Source organism: Dipodomys merriami, unplaced genomic scaffold, assembly GCF_024711535.1.
Source record: "Dipodomys merriami isolate MVZ:Mamm:240054 unplaced genomic scaffold, mDipMer1.0.p SCAF_4, whole genome shotgun sequence".
Classification (NCBI taxonomy): Eukaryota; Metazoa; Chordata; class Mammalia; order Rodentia; family Heteromyidae; genus Dipodomys; species Dipodomys merriami.
Window position 1 is genome coordinate 267,715 of NW_027205603.1, and position 24,215 is coordinate 291,929.

The 24,215-nt window shown below is 42.0% G+C and overlaps 1 protein-coding gene across 3 annotated transcripts in view; it reads right to left on the reverse strand.

Moving 5' to 3' along the window:
- The window catches only part of LOC138805553 (scm-like with four MBT domains protein 2), a 151,259-nt gene that overhangs the window by 120,907 nt on the left and 6,137 nt on the right, over positions 1 to 24,215 (reverse strand). For 2 of the 3 annotated variants that reach the window (XM_069990306.1, XM_069990310.1), the window contains exons 2-4: positions 13,400 to 13,535; positions 6,444 to 6,538; positions 3,847 to 4,087 (exon numbers count right to left, since the gene is read on the reverse strand). In XM_069990306.1, the coding sequence (XP_069846407.1) occupies positions 3,847 to 4,087; positions 6,444 to 6,538; positions 13,400 to 13,499 (436 nt within the window). In that variant the 5' untranslated portion in view covers positions 13,500 to 13,535. Of the gene's footprint in view, positions 1 to 3,846; positions 4,088 to 6,443; positions 6,539 to 13,399; positions 13,536 to 14,062; positions 14,124 to 24,215 lie in introns of those variants that run through there. The other variant, XM_069990309.1, reaches the window with a different exon arrangement.

Below are 24,215 nucleotides of genomic sequence, written 5' to 3' on the forward strand. Positions count from 1 at the left end.
TGGTGGAACCAAGCGTCTCAGATCTCTGTTCTAGACCCAGTGTCCCTTGGTTTACGCTATTTTGATTCGTGGAAATCCAGAAGATCTCTGTTACCACAGACCTTCCCAGACAGAAACTTTAGTGTCATGTAAATATTCTCCAATGCTGTTCAACTTCAACCACAACAAAGATGAGCCAGGTACAGTTGCAGAATTCACAACTCTCTTAGCTCTCTAAGAAAAACCACACCAACACAACTCCCCCATTCCAACCATAGATTCTGAGTCCCTTCAGAACAACCACTGCCTGCCTTTGGTTACAAAGCAATAATTATCCCATCCTCCAGCAATCAATAAGACCTCTTGCCCCATGACCCTGAGATTTCCTGACTTTGTTCTCTGTACTAAAGATTTCCAAGTCATATTGATTACCTATAAATTCTTTCAAGTTCTTTATACACCAGCACTAGAGAAATCCTCAATTTAGGGTCACTTACTGCTAAACAGACTTCAGATCTTTCTGTCATGTTAATGGGCTCCCTTTTCTAGGCATTTTCCCATTTTTCATTCTGAACTTATTATCTCACAGGCGCTATGTCTTGGCTAATAGCCCAGCCTGTGGGACTCAAACTTGATGGGTTCTGAAACTGTGACTATGGCCACGTTTTTCTTCCAAGTGTGAGCTAGGAGCTGATGAATCAACTAAGCCTCTTCTCTCGGGTAACAGCAGGATCCACAAATCCACAAGCTCTTGGACTGTTGTATTAGAATTTCTGGAACATCTCCCTAAAACCCCTAACTAGAGTAGCTACTAACTGAAGGGTATTTAACTCCTCAAGTGTCAGACTAAGAGTCACACATGGGACAATGAAAGCACAGCCATAGACAGAACAGGGCCCCAGACAGAGATCCTGATTCTCAAGGGGCCCCTTGGTGGACTCCCCCACACCCCTCGGCCATATGCCTGGCTCCTCCTATGAGAACATGTGTACCTTGCCAAGGTCTTCAGAGCTGGAGGGAAAGGATCTAATTCTCTAACTAGAACTGGTATTCCCCAGTACTCCAGCAATACAATACATCCATCCAGAATGACTTTAAGACAGATCAGAACACATGGGAAAATGAGATAATCAAATGTTACATTGAGTCTTCTCACCTCAGTGTCAGTTTAAATTCAAAGCAAGATCTGAAAATGTCATTTGTGACCAATTTTGCCTGAGTCTGGGGGAGTTGGAGTAGAAATTACCCAAAAAAACCCACAGTGCACTTGTCTGCTCAAAGCTGCCTCCACATACTCACATGCCCTAGAATTTGTATATGCCGAACTGGGAGTTGAGATAAAGCATTAACATCCTAACAACCATTCTCCAGGGCTCACCCAAACAGTACTCTTCCAAGAACAAGGAGGAAATAAAGGCTTATATTGCTAGATAGAAAAACACATGCTATACTAACTTGAAATGCAAGGAAGAAAGGTTAAGAGAGACAACACAATCATTGCCCTAGTGATACTAATGGTGTCTGAACAATCTTTAAGCAGAATTCCAGCTTCCTTCAGTAAATTTCTCAATCACTCACCAACTTTATTGAGAACTCTGACGACTCAGGCAGTGTGTGCTCACACTGGGGAAGACAGGCAAGCAAGCTCACAGCATGGAGCTTACTGTCCCTACACTGTATGGATGGAAAAAGAAATTATGGTAGACTCATATAAGGAATATTACTCAGCCATATAAAAAGAAAAAATCCTAACACAAGAGCCAATATGGATGAGCCTTAAGGATATTATACTAAAGGAAAAAGACAAAACACCAAAGAACAAATTCCACCAGACTCCATATATATGAAATGCTCAGAATAGCAAAGTCTATGGAAACAAAAAGTAGGAGGGGGAAACTAAGGAATCATTTGGGGTGATAAAAACAGTCTAGTATCAGTTACAGTAGTTGCACACCTTGTACATATACTAAAAGTCAGTGAATAGAACTTGTGTGTGTATGTATGTGTGTGTGTGTGTGTGTATGTGTGTGTACCTGTTCTGGTGCTTGAACTCAGGGCCTGAGCACTGTCCCTGAGCTTGTTTTTCTCAAAGCCCCCACTCTACCATTTGAGTTATAGCACCATTTCCCATTTTTTGAGTGGTTTATTGGATATAAGAATCTCACGGTCTTTCTTATACAGGTTGGCTTCGAACCATGATTCTCTGATCTCAGCCTCCTGAGTAGCATGAACCACCAGCACCGACTGAATAGAACATTTGCAAGAGATGAATTTTGTGGCATCTGAATTACATTTTAGAAATAGCAAAACAAAAAAATAACAACAAAAAAATACTTTTGGGATACAATCCACATTGAGGGCCCAATCATGTGAATATAGGTAGGCAATCCAAAAAAGTGGACAGCTGGAAGAGGAGGTGGAGGAACAAGTCCCAAGAACAGGACAGAGAAGACATAAAGATGAAAACAAAAACCCTTCTCTCGCTCTCTTCTGAGACAACAAAGGGCCAAGATGTCACCTAAAACCAAGACAATAGACTCAGTCCTGACAGCTGTCACAAAAATGTAATTCTGAAAATGCCAGCCATTTTTCCTGACCCTCTTTCTCCTTAGTAAGCTATCAACTATGTATTACAAAAACTATTCAAGAGAAAAATAAAAATAAAAAACCAGATCCTCCTTTCAGTTAGAAAAACAAAGAGTTGAGGGAGAGGAAGTCCGACGAGAAATGTACTCATTACCTTACTTATGTAACTGTAACCCCTATGCACATCATCTTGACAATAAAATTAAAATTTAAATAAAAAAGGCAAAAAAATTAAAATGCTAAGGCAGCTGTTGGTGACCTCTAAAACCATATATGTCATTTCCAGAGAAAACCAGGCAGCTGAATAGGAACAAGGATATGACACATGCTTGAAAGACAGAGCACCTAATGCTGTCACACAACAATGCTACCAAGGCCTCACAATGAAACATACAGAATGGGGAGCTGAGAGTCAAATACTTGGTCGAACTCAGCATTTACATGGTGAGAACCAGATGAGCTTTAGTGTCTTTGTACCCCACAGCCATTTTTTTCTCCAATAGGATCTCTGAGTCTCAGCATGGCTGGCAGGTTGAGCTGGGTAGTTCCTAGTTGTGGGGTCATCCTATCCATTGTGGAAACTATAATAGCATCCCTAACTGGGCCCGCTGAGTGTTAGGACCAGTGACTCCCTCCTACCATGAGCCCAACCCAAACTGCTTCCAGCTATTACCAGATGTCCATGGGACATAAACCACCGCCTAATAGAGAACCATGGGTTTATAGTAACTAAATTGATCTCATCTCCATGGGCCAAGGGATGTCAGTTCTCCTCTTTCAGCTTTCTAAATGCTTCTGATTCTCCTGGTCTCTCTTCAACAAGACATGTTAAAACTTATTAGATAGCCAAGTACTAGTCACTTTGCCTTATAATCCTAACTACTCAGGAGGCCGACATCTGAGGGGATGCTTCTGTGAAGAAAAGCAAACTACTCAACTACCAGATAGGAAAAAACAAGATCTCATGCATAAGCATCTCATCAGCTTTCTTCTCCCAACCGCCAAAAGCAATAGAAGGATTCAATTCCAATATGTTCACCACCTATAGGTCTATAGCTGGCTCAGCAGTCAGGGCCAGGCCTGCCAAGTAGAAATAAATCCACTTCCCCCTGCTCCAATGTTTTCCAGCTTTTAAGAAAGCCCAAGACTGAATTTTTAAAGAACTGGACAACCTTGGCAATAACCCATTCAGAATTTTCTAGGAGGTCCTTTCTGACATGACAGTGAATACAGGCCTGTTGAAGGATGATCACCGGACTTCGTTCGGTAGAGGGTGCTCACCGTCGGGCGGCATCAAGACCTTGTTGTTCTGTGTACACCACCCCACAGGGTGGAGGTCTGCTATGACCACATCACACCAGAAGTCAGCCCTGCGGTCTTCCCCGTAACCACAGTAGCGCAGAAGCAGCAGCTGCCCGCACGTGGTGATGATCGTGGCCACCCAGTACGTATCCGGGTTGTTCTTGTTGGCCACCTCCAACTTCATGCCCGGCTGGAAGTTGCTCTGAATGCTAATTTCAACCTTAAGAAATCAGAAACAGAGAAACACGATTTAATCCACTGGACTCATACTTCCAAAGACGGTAGGAACTACTTGAAAATGAGAGCACTTGAAAACTATTTCTCTTGCCATAATACAGGCATGTATTTGTCTAAGAAAAGTATGATGTGAGTTGTAAACATAATGCTACATTTTCCAGAAGTTACATTCAGAGAAAAAAAAAAGAAAAAGAAAACAGATCACTAGGTACTAGTGGCTTGTACCTGTCATCCTAGCTACTCAGGAGACTGAGATCTAAGGATCCTTGTTCAAAACCAGCCCTAAACAGATAATCTGGGCAAATAAATTCCCTCTATCCTTCCACAATAAGAAAAAAAAATCCTGCAGTCTGGTGGGTCTTAACATTCCAAAGCTAATATTTGTACTGTCCTTGAGCAGCAGGTCCTTAAAAGAAACACTTGGCCAGTGTGGTACTTATCCCTGTGCCTGATGCTACTTTTCCTTTCAAGCTGACATACAAGCTGGGTGTCCTTGGCTCATCTCTGTAATCCTAACTAGTCAGGAGGCTGAAATCCAGAGGACCACAATTAAAGGCTAGTGCAGACAGAAGAGTCAACAAGGCTCCATCTCCAAAATAGCCAGTAAAAAGCTAGGATGGAAGTGTAGCTCAAGTGGCAGAGCACCAAAAGAGCAAGCACAAGGACCTGGTGGTACTCTAGTACCACCCAAACATAAAAAATGCCCTACAGACCTGGGAATGCTACTCCTCAAGGAAAGATGCCAACACTGCCCTACAGGACCAAAGCATCAGGAGAGATAATGGTGGGTAAATAATAGCTCAGAACCCAGGGGTAGCTAGTGCTGCTGAAAGGGAAGTGGGGAAATGGATGAATCTGAGAATGGGAATTTACAAAGAAAGAAAACAATGACTTCTTTGCACACTGAGGAAGGGCAAGTGGTCAACCAATGTCTCTTTCCCAAGCAGCCTTCAGCAAACTTCCAACTCATCTCCTACCAACTACCTTCAGACATCCGTTAACCATGTCTTTCACAGAACTACCACCTGCACTGAGACATGTCAGGAAGGCTTGGGGCCTGCTATGCTCTCTCATTTAGCTCTTGCTTTTATGAGCCAGCCCCAATCATATTCACCATCAACTCTTACACAAAAGGTGCCAAAACCTGACCTTCACAAGGACACACAGGTTTACGTGGTCTTAAAATTCCTTTCCAAAAGAACATGACCTCCCGAAAGAATTAAAGGTCTTATTACATAAAGAATCAAAAAGTTCTAGCTCTCTTCCTCAGCCAGGGAGCCAAAGGGAAGTTAAGGAAGCTGAGTTTCTTTTGAAACTTGGGCTGAATCTTTGCCCTGGGGAACCTACCCAGGTAGAAAAAAAAAAAAAAGATTTCTCAGATTTCCATTCTCACTTATTAATAGAATATTCCTGACTGAGAATTAGGTCTCCAAAATTCAGTCTTTTCTTTGCTGATTATATAGTACCATTGTCTCACTTTAAGCAAAAATCTGATAAGAACTCTTTTTTTCTCATTTCCTAGGCCTTGTCCTCTTGTGAGCATATTATTTGCATTTATCCAAAGAAATTAATGTTAATATTTAGAATAATCCTCATTAGTAGTGTAATATTCTTAATATTAGTAAAAATGATTTTTATTAGATATAAGTAGTTTCAGAATTATTTCTGGTTATTCTCTCATTTGTCTCATCGAACTACAAATAATTATGAAATTCCTATGTGTCCTTTCAAAACCAAAACATCAGTTCAATATAAGAATATACACTAGCTACTCAGGAGGCTAAGATCTGAAGATCCTGCTTTGAAGCTAACCCTGACAGAAAAAGTCAGTCAGACTTGTCTACAATAAGCCATCAAAATACTGGAAGTGGAGCTGTGGTTCAAGTAGTAAGGCACCAGCTTTAAATGGATAAGAGACAGCTCCCAGGCCTTGAGTTCAAGCCCCAGTACTGGCACAATAAACGTCACATATTATATAATAAATATAATGTTTTATATCTTATGTATGCATATATATAGTATATACAGTGTGTACACACACACACACACACACACACACACACACACACACACACACACACACACACACACACACACACATATATTTAGTATGGCCACTAAGAAAACATTACCTATTGCATCTTCTTGCCTGGTTTGCTGGCTTTTTTACTTATTAGAATCAACCTTACCTGTGGTCCTCCTGATCTGCAGCTGTCAGTGGAAAAAATCAAACTTCCTTATCTTTTCTTTTGCTCCCTCCTTCTGATGAGTTTGCCCTACAGATGCCCTCCCCCTCCCTCCTTACCCAAAGATTGAAAGAGATGAGCCACTTTACATACGTGTTTGAAGGATGCATGAGGAGCTGCCCTTGCACCTGTCTCTTCCAGGTATTCTCCCCAGTTAAAGCCGATTTCCTCCAAGCTGGAGCCTTCCTCTGCAGAGATTTAAAAGAAAGAAAGAAAATCAGTAAGAGGGCAAAGCACAGAAAGGCACTGGCCTTCAACTGGGTGCAGAGAATCCTTGATGGAAGAGACAGATCAACTCAGTGGCTTAGAAGAACATGCGGAATTCCTTGCAAAACCTTCGTAAGAGAGGTGGAAGCCTTCTTTGACTACCCTGCCAAAAATCAATGGTCAGGACACATGAAAGAGACTCATCTCAAGCCCCTACTTGTTGCACAGTAATGCATTTGTTTGCCATTCATCCGGGACTCCCTACCCTGTGGGAAGGACAGAGGAGCAGAAGAAGGGTACTTCCAGGAACTGAGTCTGTACCACTATGCCCACAGGTACCCGACCTATCTTTCTACTGAATACCTTCCCTAATTAATGAAAGATGATAAAACAGTATCTTTAACTACTAGTGCCACAAGAGGCTTGATTTTACAAAACAGTAACAGAAAAAGTTCCTTTTTCCCCTTTTAGAAGGGGAAAAAATGGAGGGCCAGAAGGATTGTTGGGGCATGAGGCCACCTTGCAAGTTGGTGACAGAAAGAGACCAGCTGCCTGCCTGGCCCTGTCCTGGTTCCCTCTCCTGACAGGAAAGATCAATCAGGGTCATTCATACCAGAAAAACACACTAGAAGAGAACATATGTTTCTCTGGTCACAGGGAACAAGGAGAAGTCCAATCAAATGTACAACATGTCTCTGCAAAAATCAAAACTATGAGCCGGGCGCTGGTGGCTCACACCTGTAATCCTAGCTACTCAGGAGGCTGAGATCTGAGGATCACGGTTCAAAGCCAGCCCAGGCAAGAGAGACCGTGAGACTCCTATCTCCAATAAACCACCAGAAAACCGGAAGTGGCGCTGTAGCTCAAGTGGTAGAGCACTCGCCTTGAGCTGAAGAGCTGAGGGACAGCACCCAGGCCCAGAGTTCAAGCCCTATGACCGACAAAAAAAAAAGAAAATCAAAACTATGGGAGGGAGGGACTGGGAGAGAGTGAGGGAACAGAAGACACTATGAAAGGAAATCTACTCACTGCCTGAGTCATGTAATGATCATCGCTCTGTACATTGCCTATATGATAACAATAAATTAATTTTTTTTGTTGGTCATGGGGCTTGAACTCAGGGCCTGGGCGCTGTCTTTTAGCTCTTCAGCTCAAGGCAAGCACTCTACCTCTTGAGCCATTTCCAGTTTTCTGGTACTTAATTGGAAACAAGAGTCTCATGAACTTTCTTGCTCAGACTGGCTTTGAACCACAATCCTCAGATCTCAGTCTCCTGAGTAGCCAGGATTATAGGTGTGAGCCCGGCTTACAATAAATTAATTCTTAAAAACTTGGAAATACTTTAAATCTGCACAGACCCAGCAACTAAGTCTTTGAAGGAAATCAAGTGATAACCAAAGACACTATGGCTATGCCTTAAGATACCATATGCATAACTGGAGAGCACTAATTAATGTATTTTAAGATCCAGGTGGCATTATCATTTCTAGTAGAAGTGTTAAGAAATGCATGTGTTATTTTAACCTCTCCACCACAGGCTACCACACAGGAGAATCCACGGCAGGAAGAGCTGCCTGAACATGCAAATGGAGCTTCAAATTTTATATTCTCTTCCTTTTCAATAATGCTCAATGCATGGTACCATTGCGCCCATAAGTCTTTCCCAAGCAGGAGGCAATTTTACTGGTGATGAGGAAATGCGGCTTTCCAGCCTGTGGTTGGTACAGAAGTGGCACACCTGTCCAGTGTCCCAGGGCTAGCAGGGATTGAGGATCTAAGTAGGAAGGTTCTAGATCTTTTTTTTCTACTAGGGATTTTTAAATATACTCGGCAGGGTCCTGACACTGGATAGAAAGGGGTATTGTTTAAAAATTTAGAATGCTAAGTCGAAGGCCAGAACCATAACTATTGCTTTATATAATCAAAGTTCCTTAGAACTGCTTCTCTAATGTTACTCCAATAAAATGACTTATAATCAAACAGCCAAGAGATAAGGAGGAAAGGCCACCTTCACGGACTCGGGCCTTTCAACAACAAGCAGGCTTCTTAAAAGAAGTTAATGGGAGAGCCAGGCATCAGTGGCTCAGGTCTGTAATCCTAGCTACTCAGGAAGCTAATATTTTAGGATTGAGGTTCAAAGCAAGCCAGGGCAGGAAAGTCCATGAGTCTCTTATCTCCAACTAAATGCCAAAAAGCAAAAGTGGAGCTGTGTCTAGCCTTGAGTTCAAAAGCTTAAGCAACAGTACCTAATTAATTAATAACTAATTAATAAAGTTAATGGTGGATCCTAATCCCCTAGCTATTGATAAATGATGGTAAGGGTTTTGACTTGCATGGACACAGGGAAGCCACCCAAAGCAAATACAGTCATAATCTAAAATACATGCCAGGCGGCAGCTGTCAGCCCTGTGTTACTTTGTCCCTTGAGCAGCACATCTGGACATCTCTCAGCATAGTTGCTGTCTGATCCACTGGTGAGAGGCATGATGTTAGCCCTGGGCCTTTGCCAAAACGGCAAAGGAGGACTGGAGCCTAGTGCAGATCCTGTCCAGAACTTCTTCTCAGCCACGCATCTGGCTCACACCCTGTCTTCCCACGGACCCCACAGTCAGAACCAGACATCATCATAAGATTTGAGGTCTGCGCTCTGCCAAGAGCGCCACACACAGCCTCACAAATCTTCTAAGAAACATGACAGATGGACACCCCCAGAAGAGCTACCAGGAGTTCAGAAAGGTGAGGGACTCAATGTTACTGCAATAGTCTCAGTGGAGGGTGGGCTGCAGAGCTGAGCTCTTAGTAATCACGGCTCTTGAGCTTACTATCAGAACTCAGAAACTCCACCACCACCTCTACCTTCTGTCTACCTGGGATGACAGGCCACAGCCAGGGGCGGAACCCATCATCCAAGTACCCACCATGAGGAGGATAAGAGAGGGCAGAGTCCCTAGAGGCTGTGGATGATGAAGAGAAGCTAAGCTGGAAGAAGACCTAGGCAGGAAACTTAGCCGTTGGCCTGAGAAGGCAAGAAGCGACCACACAGCAGCCCCCTGAGAATGTCAGCTGTTGAAAATGAATGGGAGCTGGTCCTGAGCAAGTCACTCCCTCACCCCAAAGAATGTTCACTCATATCCAGGCTGAGCCATCTGACCCTGCCTGCTGCTCTTGATACCTCAGTTTAGAGGCCCCAGAACCCTCATCGCCATGGCCCATAAGGAGAGGGGGGACAGGGCCTCAATCTGAGACTCTGAGACTTTTTGTTGTAGCTCTGTATTCCTCGTAAAATTCTAATTCACACTACTTGTAATTTCACCAAAAGTTGTTTCAACCAAAGTTCAATTCACTACAAACGACATTTCCAGTCCCCGCCCCAATATAACGAGCTCTGTCTCCTTTGGGGTTCACTTATTTATTCAGTCAGCTTGACAAGACAAAAATCAGACAGCTCCCAGTATCTCCCCAGTGGAATCAGAAAGACATTAACTTTGGTCATTCCTTCCTTGGCCTAAAGAAAGACTTCATAAAGTACCCCCAAAAGTCATACGCTAAATGGAATTTGAAAAAGAAAAACTGTATGCCTGGCCACTGGTGACTTGAACTGCAGTGTTTGAACAATAAAGCCATCTACAAAATACTGTGTCACATACAATCTTCTCTGGGCCTAGGAGCCCCAGGCAGTCGATTCTCTAAAGACATTTCAATGAGCATTAGATAAACACACACAATGTTATGAGGAGAGGTCCCATAAACCCAGAGCAAATATTTACAGCTGATTCATAAGCCTCTTAAACCCATAAACATTTTATCAAGGAAACTCTGACAATCTTCCTCCGCCATAAATTGAGCCACTGGGAGGCACTTCCCTTGTGACGTCATGAAACCTGACTGTGAAAAGATGCTAAGAAAACTTCACAGTTTTGAAAGAAAGCTGGAGTGCTTGTGAGCCACAGTGATCCACTGTGGATCTGTAATAAACATTCAAAGAAAATAAATACCTTATTAAAAGCTGGAGCCCATGTGAAATACGCTATAAACAAACTCAAAATCTAGGGTTTGCACCACTTTCTAATCTGAAATGACACTGATTTTGCAAGGCTGAATATTAAATCCTACAGCAACTATTTAATGATAGTGGGAATGGGCAGATAAAATTGCTGGATAAGCATTCTTTTTTTTCTTTTTCTTTTTCTTTTTTTTTTTTTGGTCAGTCATAGGGCTTGAACCCTGGGCCTGAGCGCCACCTCTCGACTCTTCAGCCAAAGGCTAGCGCTCTACCACTTGAGCCACAGTGCCACTTCCAGTTTTCTGGTGGTTTATTGGAGGTAAGAGTTTCATAGCTTTTCCTGCCTGGGCTAGCTTTGAACTGCAATCCTCAGATCTCAGCTTCCTGCATAGCTAGGACTACAGGCGTGAGCCACCGGTGCCCAGTGTTGAGTAGGCATTCTTATGTACTAGGTGGGCGTTTTGTTTCATTTTGTTGTGGGGGGAGGGCTGGTTGGGTTTTTGTTTTTTTTTTCATTTTTATTTGTTTGCTTTTGCCAATCTGGGGCTTGAACACCAGGCCTGCATGTTGTCCCTGAACTTTTGTGCTCAAAGACAGTATTCAACCATTTTGCACCACTACTCCATTTCCATTTCTTTCTTGCCTGGGCTGGCTTTGAACCCCAGTAACTAGGATTATAGGCATGAGCCACCACCAGTGAGTGACCAGCTTCTAAGTGCTTTCTAAATGCAGGAAGAGACAGGAAGAAGGGATTAGATCTTCTTTTCAATACTAACATTCAGAGTTCATACTATCCTAAGGAGTAGAAAATTGTGCAATTGTGAATACCAGTGTAAATAACTCACAAAGCAACTCAAGCCATCAGCCGCCCTGGAGGTCCAACTCACACTGAAGACACCAGAGGCCAGAACAATCATCTCATCATCTCATCAGAGCACAAAGATCTGCATGACTGTCCCTACCACTCGGGGGTGGAGGAATGACCATAAAAAACAAGCTGGGTGCTGCTGACTCATGCTTATAATCCTAGCTGAGATCTGAGGACCATGGTTCAAACCAGCCCAGGTAGGAAAGTCTGTGAGATTCTTATGTCTGATTCACCAGCAAAAAGCCAAAAGTGAGAGCTTTTGCTCAAGTCATAGAGCTCTGGACTTGAGCATAAAATGCTGTTAGAGCTCTCAGACCCTAAGTTCAAGTCCCAGGACCAGAACACAAAAACAAAGTAGAGTTAAGAGAGTAAATACATATAAAGAATTCAAAATATTGAGGATCTGTCTGAACTCACATGGACACGGTCATCCGTAATTCTCAAATCCATAGAGAATCCACTAAAGAACACTAAATTTTCCTTCTCTTGGACAGTTGATCCTGAAGTCTCTTCCAGGAAAAGACCCTGAGCATTCAGTCTCTGTCTGCATGGCTCCTGGTAGACCCCAGAACCAAATATCCAAAAACTGATTCCAGAACTGGAAATATTTTATATGCCAACAAGTGAAGAAAATAATAATAGACAACTCGAGGAATCATACTTGATCATGTGGTCAATAGTTCAAATGCTTAAATCTGGAAGATGTGGATTTTGAGAACGAAGTGAAGCTTTAAAGCCTGCTCAAACATTTCTAGCCCCATATTCTGGGCACCATATTGTTCACGTCCTGGGAGTCTAAGAATGAGTAGATCACAGTTTGAGGCCAGCCTGGACAGAACAGTTCACAAGACCATTTCTCAACCCACAGGTGAACATGACAGGATACACCTGTAATACTAGCTTCCCAGAAGGCTGAAATCGGGAGGATCGTGTCAGCCCCTTAAAACAGTCTACATGGAAGAAGCTGGGCACAGTGTCACAGATGGTAAGCTAAAAATAGACTGCAGTCCAGTCACGTGCCATGGCATGAAGTCCCTATCTCAAAACTAACCAATACAAAGAAGGGTTAGAGGTGTAGCTCAACAGTAGACTGCCTGCCATGCAAGGTCAAGATCCTGAGGTCAAACCCCAGCATCATAAAAATAAATGACTGCCGGACTAAATAAATAAATAAGCCCCATCCCAACATTGTCTCCTGGCCACAGGAAAACGTATGCAAATTCTAAGGAGAGGAGACAGATGAGTCACATTGCTGGAAACAAACCTGGGTCATAAGGATAATTTAGACTTATTTAGAAAGAGTGGACCATCTACCGTACAAAAGCACAGAACAAGTCTCCAGGTGAGAACCTGATGGGCTGTGGCGTAAAATCCCCCAGGGGATAATATTCTCCGTCTCAAACTTTCCATCTATGAACCCGTTCTCAAGGAAACATCAGGACAAACAATTTCCTGACAGCAGATTATCATCAACGAATTTCACAATCAACTTAAGCTACAGAGATATATTGCAGCTGCATAAAAATGGAAGGCTAATAATAAGACATAGCTGGCTTTTAGACCATTCTGAAAACACATCATTGAAAATGATATAGTCATGGACTATGTGCATGGCATAGTTCAGAAATACAGGCCAGTGGTTCACATCTGTAATCCAAGCTACTCCGTAGGCGAGATCCAGAGGATGGAGGTTAAAGCCAGTGTGTACATAAAAAAAAAAAAAAAAAAATCCCTGGAACACTGTCATCAAAATAATAAGTAAAAAAAAAGCAGTTCTGGAGGCATTGCCCAAGTGATAGAACACCAGCCAAGCCTGATAGAACACCAGCCTGTACCACGGTACAGGCACACACATTGCTTAGACAAAACAGCAAATCCCAGGGACAGGCAGTATGTGAGGTCGAGTAAAAAACACTCCACTGTTTCCTGAACATTTCTATGTCCAGAAGAACTAAGCAAGCAAAGTCATACCTGAATCAAGATCTCCATTTCCATTGGCTGAGCTGACATGCTTTTCCAAAGATGAAGATGAAGAATCTTGCATGTTGAAAATGGACCGACTGCTCTCCATGTCTGAGAAGTGACTATCTTCTTCCCTTAATTCATCCTGCAGCCAAGAGTAAACATGAGAGCACTTGAATAATATTAAACCATGTACACTCATTTCTAGGCTCTCCCGTAGTAACAGTATGCTCTCAAAGAGTTGCTATCAATTCAGTATAGCATTAAACGAAAGGTAATGTTGGCGATAGAAAATACCAGGAATAAAGACAAGTGCATTTCTATGCAAGGTCAACAACCAAGGTCATTGCATAGCAAAAGCAGAAACTTTCTCAAAGTCGACAATGCCACCGATATGGACATGATTTTCCAGGATAAGTAGAACTTACATCTCAGTCACCATGGTTACATGGGACAAAGCCCCTCTGTCTCTCTCTCCATGCTGAGAAGGAGCAAGCCCCCCTCAACCTCAGCACCCCTCCCGCACAGATACCAATACTTGGTATCTTGATCACGGAAGAAGCCCTTATGCATCATGGGTGAACTAGTACCCAAACCAGTGACAGTCTCTGCACTTGTGTGCTTTATGAATTAGAAGACTTCTCCCACAACATACTGTCCTTCTCCACTTACTTTCTCATATGACTGGGAGAAGAGTTGAAAATTCCTGGTGGTTCTCCCAGGAGGCTTATGTGGGAACCCATGAGATACCAAGAGCAATCACTGCCAACCATCAGCCACTCCCTGTCCCTGTGGTGGTGTGAAGTCTTCCACTTATTTCATTGTCTCTTTCATTTTACAAGCTTGAAAAAGTTTAAGTTCACAAAGAGCAAGCACAGAACTGAGTGTGAGTGGCTCATTCCTTTAAGCTACTCAGGAGGCTGATATCTAAGGATCATGGTTCAAGCCGGGCAAAAAAGCCTGTAAGACTTTTATCTCTAATTAACTACACACACACACACACACACACACACACACACACACACACACACACACACACACACACACACACACACACACACACACACACACACACACACACACAGCCAGAAGTGGAGAAATAGTTCAAGTGGTAGAATGCCAACCTTGAACAAAAAAAAAAAGCTAGGAGACAGTACCCAGGTCCTGGGTTCAAGCCCTACTATCAGTCCAAAAAATAAAAAATAAATAAATAGCAAGGACAGATGAAGAGAAGAAATAATATGGTATATATATATATATATATATATATATATATATATAATATATATATAATATATATAATATATATAATATGACAAGCATATATATATATATATATATATCAACTTATCAACTGAATATTGTGTGGCTCACATAGTGGTAAATTATCTTAAAATACACACACACATGCAGACCTCTACCTCTTTGGTGACATTTAATTGCCCTTCATAGCAAACACTGGGAAATTTGTCCAAATTGAAGGTTCATAAAAGATTGTTAGTCATTTGTGCTGTGCCACAGTAAGGGTTGAAAAGGGTTGCCAAAAGCCAACAAGGAATATACCCAATGGAATTCTATGCCTCCATCAGAAAGAATGACATTGCCCCATTTGTTAGGAAATGGAAAGGTGTGGAAAAAAATTATATTAAGTGAAGTAAGCCAGGCCCAAAGAAACATAGGTCCCATGGTTTCCCTTATTTGCAATATCTAGTATATGTCTGAGTCAAGCAGAAAAGGTCAGATAAGTTGATGTTAGGGAAATGAACCCTAAGATATATATTCAAATTTTTTTTCTTTCATGCGATTGTTTCTAACACATTTATAAGATTATTTCTTTGTTGCTTTGTATGTCCCTCCCCCACAGTATAACCCCTGCTTGCACTGTATTTGATGCCGGTATAATTTGTGGGGGGGGGAACAAATCGTTAAATAGGGATACAGTGGACACACTACAACAATGAGATGTACAAGCCGTGATGTCAAAAATGAACTTTACAACTTTGGTTGGGGGGGGGGAGGAGGGGGGGGGAGGATGGGAAGGGATGGGAAGGGGAAACAAAGGAGGAGGCTACAATGCTTGATAAGAAATGTACTCATTAGGGGCTGGGAAGGTAGCTCAGCGGTAGAGTGCATGCCTTGCAAGTATGAGGCCCTGGGTTCGATTCCTCAGCACCACATAAACAGAAAAAGCCAGAAGTGGCGCTGTGGCTCCAGTGGTAGAGCACTAGCCTTGAGCTGAACAGCTGAGGGACAGCGCCCAGACCCAGAGTTCAGGCCCCATGACCGGCAAAAAAAAACAAACCAAAATAAAAAAAAAGTACTCATTATCTTGCCCATGTAATTGTAACCCCTCTGTACAGTATTTTCACAATAAAAAAAGAAAAAGTCAAAAAAAAAAGCAACCAAGGAAAAGTAGAAATGGATCAGGTACCCAGCACAGGAAGGTGGCTCAGCACTAATTTGACTACCTACCTGTTGCATGTAAAGTATTATGCCAGACACAGTGTGGAGGTACAAAGCCATTTCTCGATCCAGATACAAAATAAGAAAAGAAATTATATATATATTTTTATAAAAACACCTTGACTGGTTCATTAACCACAAATCTAAGCATCTTGCCACTGGGAATAACCAAATAGGATGACATTCAAAGACATAAACCTGAAAAAATAGACTCTCTCTCATTCACCCAACACACTCTGAGCACAGATGACAGTATTTACTACAGCAAAAATGAGAGCATATGGTCTGAATGGCACAAGTCAGCATCAATGATGCAAAAAAAATTAAATTGAGGCTGTCCCAGAAAACCAGAGATCCATGAGCAAAAGGGCGGGGTCTGAGGTTGAAAATGGATCCTTCAGATTGCTTAAAATCATACAAGGGCCAGACACTGGTGGCTACTCAGGAGGCTAAAATCTGAGGACCATGGTGTTCAAAGCCAGTTTGGGCTCCAATTAACCATCAAAAAGCTGGAAGTGGAGCTGTGGCTCAAGTGGTAGAGCACCAGCCTTGAGAGAACAGAAAAAGCTCAGGGGCAGCATCCAGGCACTGAGTTTAAGCCCTAGGGTTGGCACACACACACAGATCACACAAGGGAAAGGTAAGTGCCATGCTTTAAGATGCAGGCAGACATCCTGTAGCAGAGTGTAGAATGGAAGGAAGAGAGCAAGACTGGATGGAAGCTGAGTAAAGGGGAGGGCCGGTACTAAGTAAAGAAGGAACCGAGGAAATGAGCTCAAGAGGTACTTAAAGGTATAATCAACAGAACACAGAGGAAATAATTCTACCAAAATGCCATCTTTTCCCAGCATGTGGTCACAAATGCCAGGATAATTTACTAGGCTTTCCACAGCTAGGTTTCAGCACCTAATGGAGCCTATCAAAATAGACAGTTCTGAGGGAAAACACATTAAATATGGGAAGGACATATCATTTCACAGAAATCCTATTTGCTTTCTCTCTCTCTCTCTCTCTCTCTCTCTCTCTCTCTCTCACACACACACACACACACACACACACACACACACACACACACACACAACTATCCAGGGTATTTTAAAAATTAAACACTTTTACCTAACAAGAATATCCTAACCCCCAGATAGCTATTTTTTTAAAGGAAGTATATTTCTGAGTAAGTAAAAGTGTCGGTTAATGTAAGCAAGATCTTTTTTTCACAAGGACACATAACCTGGGCATGGTAACTTCCTGGTTTGTGCAACAAATAATGTTATTTGTGTCTCAAGTACACTGTACAACAATAAGCTCTTCTCCTCTCTACAACTGGTAAGCCAGAGAACAGTGCTGAACCTAGTCAGCAGTTTTGGGCTGTAACTTGGAGTAAGCAGACCCCATCTAGCTCTGTGACGTAAACAAATGACTCAACCTCTGTTCCTCACATTTTTTCATGCATTAAATAAGGCTTGATTATGACACAGTCAAATGTCCTTTTCAATGCTAAAATGCTCTCAAGCTACTATATACTTTCCATTTCAATTATATATTTCCTCCATTGAGGTGTAACCATTTCTCCGAATCAAATTTCATCTAGTAAGCATTTTCTACTCCTGACTCGACCCTGTTTCCTTCCTTCATCTGGCATGTATTTGCAGAATATAACTAATTTTAGCACAGACTAAGCTAATCTTTGTTAGGGAGGAAGTGACTAGGTAAGAAAGTTCATTGGATAGGATTCAAAAACCAATCAGAAACCATCAGGGTCCCATTGGCTATTCTGAAAAGCCCTAGTCCAGCAGTGGCCACTGGAATCTTCTGTAGTTGGACCTGGCACAGAATGGTAACGACTAGACCCATGTGAATACTGGGTACATGAGATATAGTGAGTGAATTCAATTAAGGACTTGAATTTTAGTTTTTGTTACTTTAAACTTAAATGGCTATACATGGCTAGCGGCTGCCGCACTGGGCAGGCCAGGCGGACCCCTGCATTGGTAGGCCATACTGGAGAACTTGGAACATGTCCTAAATAACCACCCGTCTTTGGCTCTCTCCAAACTTTTAATTTAATAATGCCAAGCTAGTTAAAAGAGAACACAGGAATTTTAAGACCTAACAAACTTCAAAAGGAGATTGAGTTTCCCTCTAATATTCCACATATGATTCATGGCAAACTTCCTAATGTACGAGGTTTTTATTCAATGTGCTGCAATTTTTCTTATATCAATACAATTTCCTAGGGGAAGTCATCTCAGAAACTAAGTTATATGTGTCCTACTAAGATTACTTCTGTGTCTTATTCATTTATACATTGAACAAAGTGGGATGTCACCTGAAAAGTGGATTCAAGCACAATGAAGAAAAAATAAAAGCCCAGGAATGTAACTATTAATACATCTGCCATCAAGTACCAGTAGTTTCTATGGCAATTATCCAACGGGTAAAGAAGTTGGCTAGGAGAAGGAAGGAAGATGGAAGGCAATCAACAGGGAACCACTGCAGCTCTCTCTAACAAGACACAGATTTGGGGTCCTAACATGCACTTCTCCCCTGAGAGATTCACAACAACAAATATGTGAACAGCAGAGAGTCATGGGAACTAAAAACAGCTAATAACTTCTGCTCATAAGGATAGAAAAGTTGCTATGGCTCTTCAGTGGTTTAAGTCTTAATCCCTGGTGCCAAACCACACACTACAGAAAGGTAATATCGGACTGGAGACATGAGCATTGATTTAAATGCACTGAATCAACCATTTTAAATGGAACTCAAGGGTCACAAGAGAAACAGAAAAACAACTGACTCATTGACAGAGTCAAATTCCCTATCTTTCTTGTAAGGAAAAAAGGTATTCCAAACAGAAACTACCCAGGTGCTTGGAAAAATTTACTTATTTTTGGCAAATGATGTGTCATACTTTTTCAACAATGTTTACTTTTTTCTTTCTTATACAAGATACCAATCCTGACAGAAATCCAGGGGAATCAATTATACAATAAATTTAAAATAACTTGTAACCTTAATACCTACAGAAAACCACTTCCATAGGTATAATGTCTTCTGATGCCTTCTTTGTGCTTTTTTTTTCTTAAGTTCATGGAGAATTAAGAACTCTAATCCATTGTTCATCCAACATTACATTAAAAAAATTTCCTTTCGTCATTAAAATTCTTTGAGAACATTACTTGAAATAGTTACATACTTTTTATGCGTAATTTCTAATCATTCAGCTGTTAGGGTTTATTTTTCCCACCATTATAAACAGTGCTGTGGTCATCATTCCCAGACATAAATCCTGTATTTCTGCTGTTTCTTTCACGTGGAATCCGAGAAGTTAAATTATAGGACCAAAACTATACAGCTAAAAAATAATGGAATCAGCCCAGGTGTCCATCAGCAAATGAGCAGATAAAGAAAATATGGCATTTATGTACAAACTGAAGTACTGATCAGCCATAAAGAACAAAATACATCATCAGCAGGAAAATGGGTAGAACTGGAGAGTCTCATATTAAGCAGAATTAAGCCAGACTCAGAAAGACAAATATCACTCTTTTCTTTCCTACTCATAATCTAGAATTTTTCTTTAAAGAGATAAAACTAAGAGGACTACTGAAGGACTACTAACCACCAGAAGGAAGAATGAGGACAAGAGAGGGTGATGGAGACAATTGGGATTGAAGCACATAGTATGCAAGTATGAACGTGTCAGCAAGAAACACATCACTTTCCCCAATTAAGAAAAATATTACATATATATGTATATGTATGCAACATGTGGGTGGAGATGGAAGGGTAAAAACTGGGAGAGAGTGAGGGGCGGAGTGACATTGTCCAAAAAGAAATGTACACATTACATGACTTATGTCTACAGGATCTTTTCAATTTGATACTCAAAAGAGCCTCTACAATATGTAACTGTCCTCCGGTGCCTCTTTGGGATCCCTTCTGTACTTAACTCTATTGGTAAGTTTGATGGACGTTTAAGAGTGTGATATTTGATCTCACAAAACTGGTTTTCCTGACTGCCCCCTGAGTGGTTGCTCCTGACATAAAGAATGTTGGTGTTTTGTTTTAAAGCTTTTCTTTCAACGTAGTTAAATCTATCCATTTGCTACCTTTCTTCTAAAACTAATATTCATAAAACATTCTCCCAGGCTCTGAGTTGCCAGTTTTTAGGATTTCGAATTTCATGTTTAACTTTTCTAACACAGGAGGGACTGGTGCTTATATTGTGAATTGCTCCTCAGAGCTTATCAGCCTCTTTTCCCCATCCCAGTTAACAGCCACTCCTACCTCACTGCCTGTCTTTACCAGATACCACATTCTACTCTACACTATACTTCAGTGCACCAAACTTTCATTTAGTTACAAGAAGAGTCATAAAACACGAGCTATACCTACTGTTCAGATATCCCTTAGTTAAGCAATCATCGAACATGAGGGTCATTTAAGCTTCTAGAGGAATGACTTCTCCAAGTCTTGGAACCCCATTCTCTAACCAATTTAACATCACATTTTAAGGAGCAAAATATCTCTGAAAATACCCAGAAACTATAGAAATTGCTATGGATGGTTAAATGCTGAGCACTGGTGGCTCCTGCCTGTAATCCTAGCTATCTCAGCAGGCTGAGGTCTGCAGATCCTAGATCAAAGTCAGCCCAAGCAGACAAACCTGTGTAACTCTAATCTCCCATGAAGCAACAAAAAGCCCAAAGTGGAGGTGGAGGTGTAGCTCAAGTGGTAGAGTACAAGCAATGAAGCAAAAATTAAAAAAAAAACAAAAAACAAAGACTACAAGACTCTGAGTTCAGGCCCCAATAATAGCATAAACAAACAGACAAGGTTAGAGACTGTTAATTGTACCCCCAGGCCCATTTTCTCCTATGTGATCATAAGGAATCACCAGCTAACTGAAAGAGACATTTTCCAGACTCACCGGCCATCAGATGTGATGGAATCCCTAAGCTCTAGCCAGCACAGGGCTTTCAGGACTCATGCAGTGGTGGGGGGGGGGGGGGCGGCACACCTTTGCCATTCACCCCCAGGAGCCACCATGAATTGGTGAAGCAAAAGATGAAGGAAACCTGGTTCTGAGACTTCAAGTTCTGTCCACATCACTACAGAGCTAAGAGTAATGTTAACCAAGCATCTCTCCCTTGGTTGATACCACTCCAATCCTGGGTAGCTGATTCCAAGCCAATCCTACATCCTAGCAAATATGTGCTACAAATTCCGAGCACTTTTTTTTCTATCTTTCTCTTGTTTTAGTAGGTTGTGGGGCTTGAACTCAGGGCCTGGGCCTTTCCTGAAGCCTCTTTGCGCTCTACCACTTGAGCCACAGCACCACTTCCAGCTTTTTCTGAGTAGTTTATTGAAGATAAGAGTCTCATGGACCTTTCTGCCCCTGCTGGCTTTGAACCATGATCCTCAGATCTGGGCCTGCTGAGTAACTAGGATTATAGGCGTGAGGCACTGGTGCCCAAGCTAGGGAGTGCCTTGTAAACCATCTCATCTCCAGGGGGCTCACAGCATGAGCCTAACCCCTAAAGAGAGGGGGAGAGCCAGCTGTAATCTCACTGAGGTTCTCCTGGAGGGCTTCTAGAAGCAAAGACTGCTGGGAATCTCTCCCCTCCCAAAGTTTCTGAATCCCTAAATCTGGCTGGGTATCTGGCTGTCTGCATTTTTACACATGCACTGGCAAGGCTGATGCTGCCAGTCCAGGTTCTACACGTTGAAAACCACTGCTTCCTGAAAAGGAGGTTTTGTGCAGGTTGTTAAAAAGATAAAAGGAACTCTTCAGACCAAGGATATCTATCTGGGGTGTACTAGAACACATAAATGTTTCCACAAAGTAATTTAAATACAGAAAAAGGAAGGCTGGTTTCTCTAGAGTTAGGATTTAGGTTTTGTTTTTTGTTTTGTTTTGCAAAGAGGATTTCTTACCAAAATGCCAATAAACACGATTCAATGGTTTCACAAAATCAAGCTTGGCTAGATTTTGTCAGTCACCTTTCATTAATGTCACAAGACACCTGAGACACTCAATTGAAAAGGAGGAGAGGTTTATGGTGGCTCATTGTGTCAGAGTTCTTTCAGCAGCTCCCTGGGTTGCTCTGGGCCTGGGGTGAGGCAGAGTACCTTGGGAGGGAGTGAGAGGCAGAGACAAAGACAATCTTACTTCATAGCACCCAGGAAGTCAAGGGCACGCACATCAGAAAGGGACCAGAGTCCCAATATCTATCCTTCCCCCTACTCTCCTACCCCTCATGTAACATTCTTCCTCTAGGCCCTGCTTCTTAGAGCTCCCACCACCTCCCAATTAGAGCCACAGGCTGGTGACAAAGTCTTTACCAAGTACATCCAAACCTCAGCACTAGAGCGTCTTCCCAAGGCCACTCTGCTTAGCTGAAGAAGCATCACACCGGACTGAGTCACAGGGCTTAGAAAAGTAGCCCAGTGGGATCCTTAAAATCTCTGACAACCAAGTAGTTGGTATTATAAGCCACACTACCATGCCCAGCTGTTTTTCAGCCGTAAAAGTAAATATACCTCAAATTTTATAAATTACATTTCTTAAATGTATGAGAACAGACATTCACTTAGAGTAAACTGAAAGTTGTGCAAAGGAAATAAAGACATTAATTTATTTTACTTAGGGAAGAACTTGAAAAATGTTCATGCCTTTGCAAGAGACAGCAGAAGATCTGAGCTTACAGGACACCACTCAGGACTCATCAGCAGGAGTCCTGGCCTGCATGGTTCTCACTGAAAAACAGAGGAAGTGTGTTGGAAACCTCTATCTCACTGTCGCTCCTGGTTAAAACTTGGTGTATCCTGGTGCTGGTGGTTCATCCCTGTAATCCAAGCTAGTCAGGAGACTGAGATCTGAGGATTATGTTCCACAGCCAGACCAAGCAGAAAAGTCCATGAGACTCTTAATCTCCAATTACCAGCAAAAGGCTGGAATTTGAGGTATGCAAGTGGTAGAGTGCCAGCCTTGAATAAAAAAGGTTTGCTGTGCATATGGTAAAGTACAGTGTATATGGTAAAGGAGGAAGGCAGCACTCAGTATAGAACACAAGAAAGATTCAGAGACGGGGACGTTCAGCAATGGTCTAGCCTGGATCACAAAGTTTCACAGGAGGTGGGTCTAACCTGGGCTTTGAGGAAAGGCTAGAGCTCAAACAAATCTGTCATTTTTTATTTGTTAAGGTAGTTTAAGTAAACAAATCATTTCCAATCAGATTAATCCACAATCCATTCTTGTTCATCTCCAGAGCCACCAATCCAAATATGTTATGTTAAAATGAGCACCAATGGCTCACACCTGTAATCCTAGCTACTCAGGAAGCTGAGATCTGAGGACTGCAGTTAGAAGTCAGCCTGAGCAGGAAAAAATCAGTGTGATTCTTATCTCTAGTTAAACACCTGAACTGTGTCTCAAGTGGTAGAGCACTAGTCTTGAGCAATAAAGCTCAGGGACAGCACTCAGGCCCTGAGTTAAAGCCCCAGCATGCATGCATACATGCATATGCATATGCATACAGACACAGACAGACACAGACACAGACACAGACACAGACAGACAGACAGACAGACAGACAGACACACACACACACACACACACACACACACACACACACACACACACGCCCTGAGCACTCATTTAAATTATACTTAAAGGGAGCCCTTGTTTCAAACTTGCACTTGGCATTTCAGACTCTTGTAAACAGTTTGCTTCTTGATTGATATGAAAAAATAAAAATCCTGCTAAATTGAACAGGAAGCAGAGAAAGTAGTACCCTTTACTATCCCAGCCAATAAAACTGCAAGGGAAAATTCCCCTGGATTAAAAACTCCCACGTGCTCCACACCTCTCTCCTCCAATCACAATGGCTGACATGACTGCCCACATGGCAGAAGTCAGCAGATGCTTTAACAAGTTGCCCAGTGTCTACTAAAATGTGTCATTTCTGTTTAAATTTTTCAGGAACTCAGGGGGAAGAAAAAAACAGAAAAGCACAATAGATTCTTTAGCCAGTGTTGAAAACATCAGTCTTATCATGTGAAGGAAAGGCTCTTCTCAAGGACACTAGGAGGGATTTTGATAGCCAGTGTGTGGTAAAATACTGTAAATTGTTACAACTCTCCACAGGCCAATCAAAAGGGCAGTGCTAACCTGCTGCCATGTTTGTGGCATCTTTGGGAACACTAGTCCCTGAGAATTTTATTTGATAAACTTCTGTCAAACATTGTTCTTTGTTATACATAACGCCTAATCAGAGTATCATTTTTTTTATTTACACCAGAGTGCTTTTAAGTATCTTGTTTACACTACTTTAAACACGGTCAACATTTATTT